This window comes from Quercus lobata, chromosome 11 (genome assembly GCF_001633185.2).
Source record: "Quercus lobata isolate SW786 chromosome 11, ValleyOak3.0 Primary Assembly, whole genome shotgun sequence".
Classification (NCBI taxonomy): Eukaryota; Viridiplantae; Streptophyta; class Magnoliopsida; order Fagales; family Fagaceae; genus Quercus; species Quercus lobata.
Window position 1 is genome coordinate 19,912,854 of NC_044914.1, and position 3,941 is coordinate 19,916,794.

Here is a 3,941-nt window from a genome sequence, read left to right on the forward strand (position 1 = left end):
AAGACTCTTCGTCTCATGAGAAAAGGCAGAGGGAGCTAGTTTTAGAATGTAATAAACTGCTGCCAGCCTGCCACTGCTACAGTCTTGGATGGATGCATTCCCCTTCATGTTTTCCAAAAATTCCTGGTTTTTGTTGTGTGAGTGGATGGGATGGGAGAGGCGGTGAGGTTTGTATATATTCATTGGAATGGGAAGTCCTTGGTTAGGGTTGTACACTAGTTGATTTTGAAACTTTTCAATGTTGATCTACATATATCCTATAAATATAACTTTTCAATGTGTAAATTTTTATGAGGTGGCTTCTTCTCTATACAATCAATCTAGAAATTAGCCTATTATCCGATTAACTCTACTCTACTCCCCTTTCAATCCAAATAAGCCATAATTTTGAAAATTTTAAAGGAGATTTGAGGATTTGTTGGTATTTGGAGGGCCACAGGCTAAGTAATGGCTAGATGGGTTTTTTTTTTTTTTTTTTTTTTTTTTTTTTTTTTTTTTTAATTTTAATTGTTTTTACCAATTTATTTTAGGTTATTTTACTAATTTAATATACTTTTTACTAGATCAATTCAAAATTTTGGCATCAATTCTAAATTTTGAGAGAACAAATTCAAAATTTGAAGGATAGCGAGATTTTGTTTATTTTTTTTATTATTATCGAATATAGTGAAAATCTATATATATATGTGTGTGTGTGTGTGTGTGTGTGTGTGTAATAGCTAAAGCATAACATTTATTATTACTACACTCTTGTTGAGTCACCTCATTCATCACATCATTATTTTTTTGTTAATTTTTTTTACGTTTAATTTTTTGACAATATTAAATATATAAATATATTGGCTTTACAATATTAACAAATTAGCATCAAATTGTTATGTCCTTGTTATATGATGTTCTTAGATACTTGAGTAATTTTTAAAAGTATTTACGAATATTTATATTGCTCTTCATCTTTCTTATCTCATTAGTGTATTTTTGAGATTTTTTAAGAAAATAAATTCAATTTTGTGTTTAAAATTATTTATTTATCTATTCATTATTCACGTGTTGGATTAGATTATGACAATATTTACACAATACTTCTTCTTCTTTTTGTCAAAAATTTTCCTCTACTTTTTTCCCCTTTGGAATTGTACTCTTGGTTTTCTATTTATTTATTTATTTTTATATTATTAAGGAAAAAGAGCTACAATCATCATGTATATAATATAATTAGCACTTTTGCTTGGGATGAGCCACCTATTTCTATTGTCTAACTTCAAAGCCTTATTAAAAATTTGAATTTGATTTTGCATTTGATATATGGCTTGATCGCATCACATTTAATATGTTTGACATATTCGGAAGGAGTTTTATTTTGATGTGAGTTTTATTTTTCCCTTTTTCTTTTATTTTAAATTGTAGTTTTGTTGAGTTTTATTAATTTTGAGATATGGTTTTTGGTGTTTTGGATTGTAGGGTAGAAAAAATTGGGTTTGAGAAAGTTTGTTTAAAATTAAAAGAATAATTTCTAAATTCTACATACTTTTTAATGATACACAAAATGTTCTAAATAATTTTTATTAAAAAATGAATATTTTCGTTAACTTACCTTTTGAATTCTTGTAAAAAATTTAGTTGTTTTTATTTTGGCACAACAAAAATTATATATATTATATTTGTAATTGTTCCTATAATAATGAAACTACAATAAATGAAAATATGATTATAAAATGCATTACTCTTTATTAAATTAATCCAATTCGCAAAAGATAAACTTAATGAAACCAATCTAAAAAAATTATTACACTAAACGTGTGAGTCCATGATGAGTTTAATGGAAAATTTAAAATGCCGGTGTCACCTAGGTCCCTCCGTGCTTCCACAGCCTCAGGCAGTGGTAGCTCTCCATCCAAGCACCTTACCACTTGCCTCATTGTGGGGCGTGCCTTAGGCTCATTGTTGGAACACATCAAGCCTAATTTGAGCAACACAACAGCTTCAAGCTCATCAAACTCACCCCCCCAATCTTGAATCCACAACTTCAAATATTGCTCCCAGTCTCCATTTCTCCCACACCCAATCCACCAACATGAGCTCCTCAGGCAATGCTTTAAGCTCAATAGGTCTTCTACCACATACCACTTCTAGCAACAAAGCACCAAATGCAAACACATCTGTGCTTTTTGTAGGCTTGCCTGTGCGTGTGATCTCAGGGGCTAGATTACCCAATGTGCCCACAACCCTTGTAGTGCTTGGATTGGTGCCACGCTCGTATAGTTTAGCAAGACCAAAGTCACTAAGCCGTGCATTTAGCTCAGAATCTAATAAAACATTCCCTGCCTTGATGTCCCTGTGAATCACAGTTTGTTCCCACTCTTCATGTAAATATAAAAGCCCTGAAGCCACACCTTTGATGATATTAAACCTCTGCTCCCAGCTCAGAATTGTTTTAGGCTCATCAAATATGTTCTTGTCCAAGCTTCCATTAGGCATAAAGTCATAAACAGGTAACAAATCTGCTCCTCGCCGACACCATCCAAATAATTGAACCAAATTTCTATGTTGAAGCCGACCAATACTAGCAATCTCTGATATGAATGCTTGCAAACCCTGCTTTGATTCATGCGAAATTCGCTTAACTGCAACTTGGGTGTTTGAATTTGACAGTGTCCCTTTATAAACTCGGCCAAACCCACCAAACCCAAGCAGCTCCTTGTCTCTAAAACCCCTTGTTGCTTTCTCCAGCTTCTTGTAAGAAAATCTGTGTGGACCAATATCAAGCTCCCAGGTCTCAATCACATCAGCTTTCCTGATTTTCCTGATGAGGTAAAAAGCCAAACCACTCACCAAAATTATTACTAATGCAGCTGAAACAGAAACACCAACAATTACGCCTGTTTTATTGTTTGTTTTAGACCCTGCTGGGAGTGGAGGGAGTTGATCCAAAGACAAAGATTTAGCTTCTCCATTCATCTTAAAGCTCCAACCCGTGATATAGTGAGAGCTAGAGAGCAAACCAGTTGAAGAAGAAAAACCAACATACATAGATTCTTGAAGAATTAGTGAGAGGTCTACGTGAAAAGACAGAAGTGTAGACCTTGGTTTTGTAGATGAAGGTGAAAGTTTTACATCTAATTGATTACTTTGAGAATCATATTCTATCGAAGCCTGAATTACCTGACCACTCTTCAAATTGAGAACTTGGATCGAACTATTAGTAACATCAAAATAAGCAGCCGGGGCAGATTTGTTGGATACTAAGCTATTGATATCAATGCCAACGTGGTTGTCATTGATGTCCCTGAGCCCAAAGTCCTGGACAGTGTCAAATTCAACCGCAACTATGTGGTTGGTGAAGTTGCCAAGATCGGTGTTGTTGAGCAGACCAAGATACTGACTTGGTAGAGCCCCTGGAGTCTCTTTGGTAGGAGAGATTGTGAAAGCAAGGCCATGGCCTCCAAGCTTAGCATACTCGGGGACCATAGCGAAAGCAAAGGAAGTTGAAAAGGAAAAAGCTTTGCCATCCGTGGAGTTCTTGAATTGGATTGGATTTGAGTAAAAGGCATGGCCTAATAGTCTCTGCGTTTTGTTTGTTAGCTGAAGTACACCATTGTCTTGGATCTGTGCAGCACCATTTAAGCTCAAGTTGCTAGCTACATCTACACCTTTGAACCCATTGAAGAATAGCTCATCAAGTTGAGATTTTGCTGGGTTTGGGAGAAGAACAAAGAAAACCCAGAAGAAAAGTTTTGAGTCTTTCTGCCATGGTGGTGAACAGGATTAAGCTGTGTGAACTAGAGGGTCTCCAGGTGTTACGTTATACTTTATAGGCAGTGGGTGAGTTAAAGGTGTGAAAATATTAGAAACTTTTTGCATGGTCACATTTTGTTCTTTAGTTGGTTGAAGAATGGAAAGAAAAAGAGAGAAAGAGAGATTTTGGTTAGTTTGGTATGTTG

At 34.9% G+C, this 3,941-nt stretch overlaps 1 protein-coding gene across 1 annotated transcript; it reads right to left on the bottom strand.

Annotated features, from left to right (window-relative positions):
- Positions 1 to 1,998: 1,998 nt before the first annotated feature.
- LOC115966543 (L-type lectin-domain containing receptor kinase S.4-like) lies at positions 1,999 to 3,468 on the bottom strand. Its single transcript, XM_031085758.1, has one exon. It carries the CDS (start codon positions 3,466 to 3,468, stop codon positions 1,999 to 2,001), a length of 1,470 nt encoding a protein of 489 aa, XP_030941618.1.
- Between the last annotated feature and the right edge of the window lie 473 nt (positions 3,469 to 3,941).

Coding starts and splice junctions, on each gene's coding strand:
- LOC115966543 (XM_031085758.1), bottom strand. CDS start 3,468: ATGGTCCCCGAGTATGCTAAGCTTGGAGGCCATGGCCTTGCTTTCACA.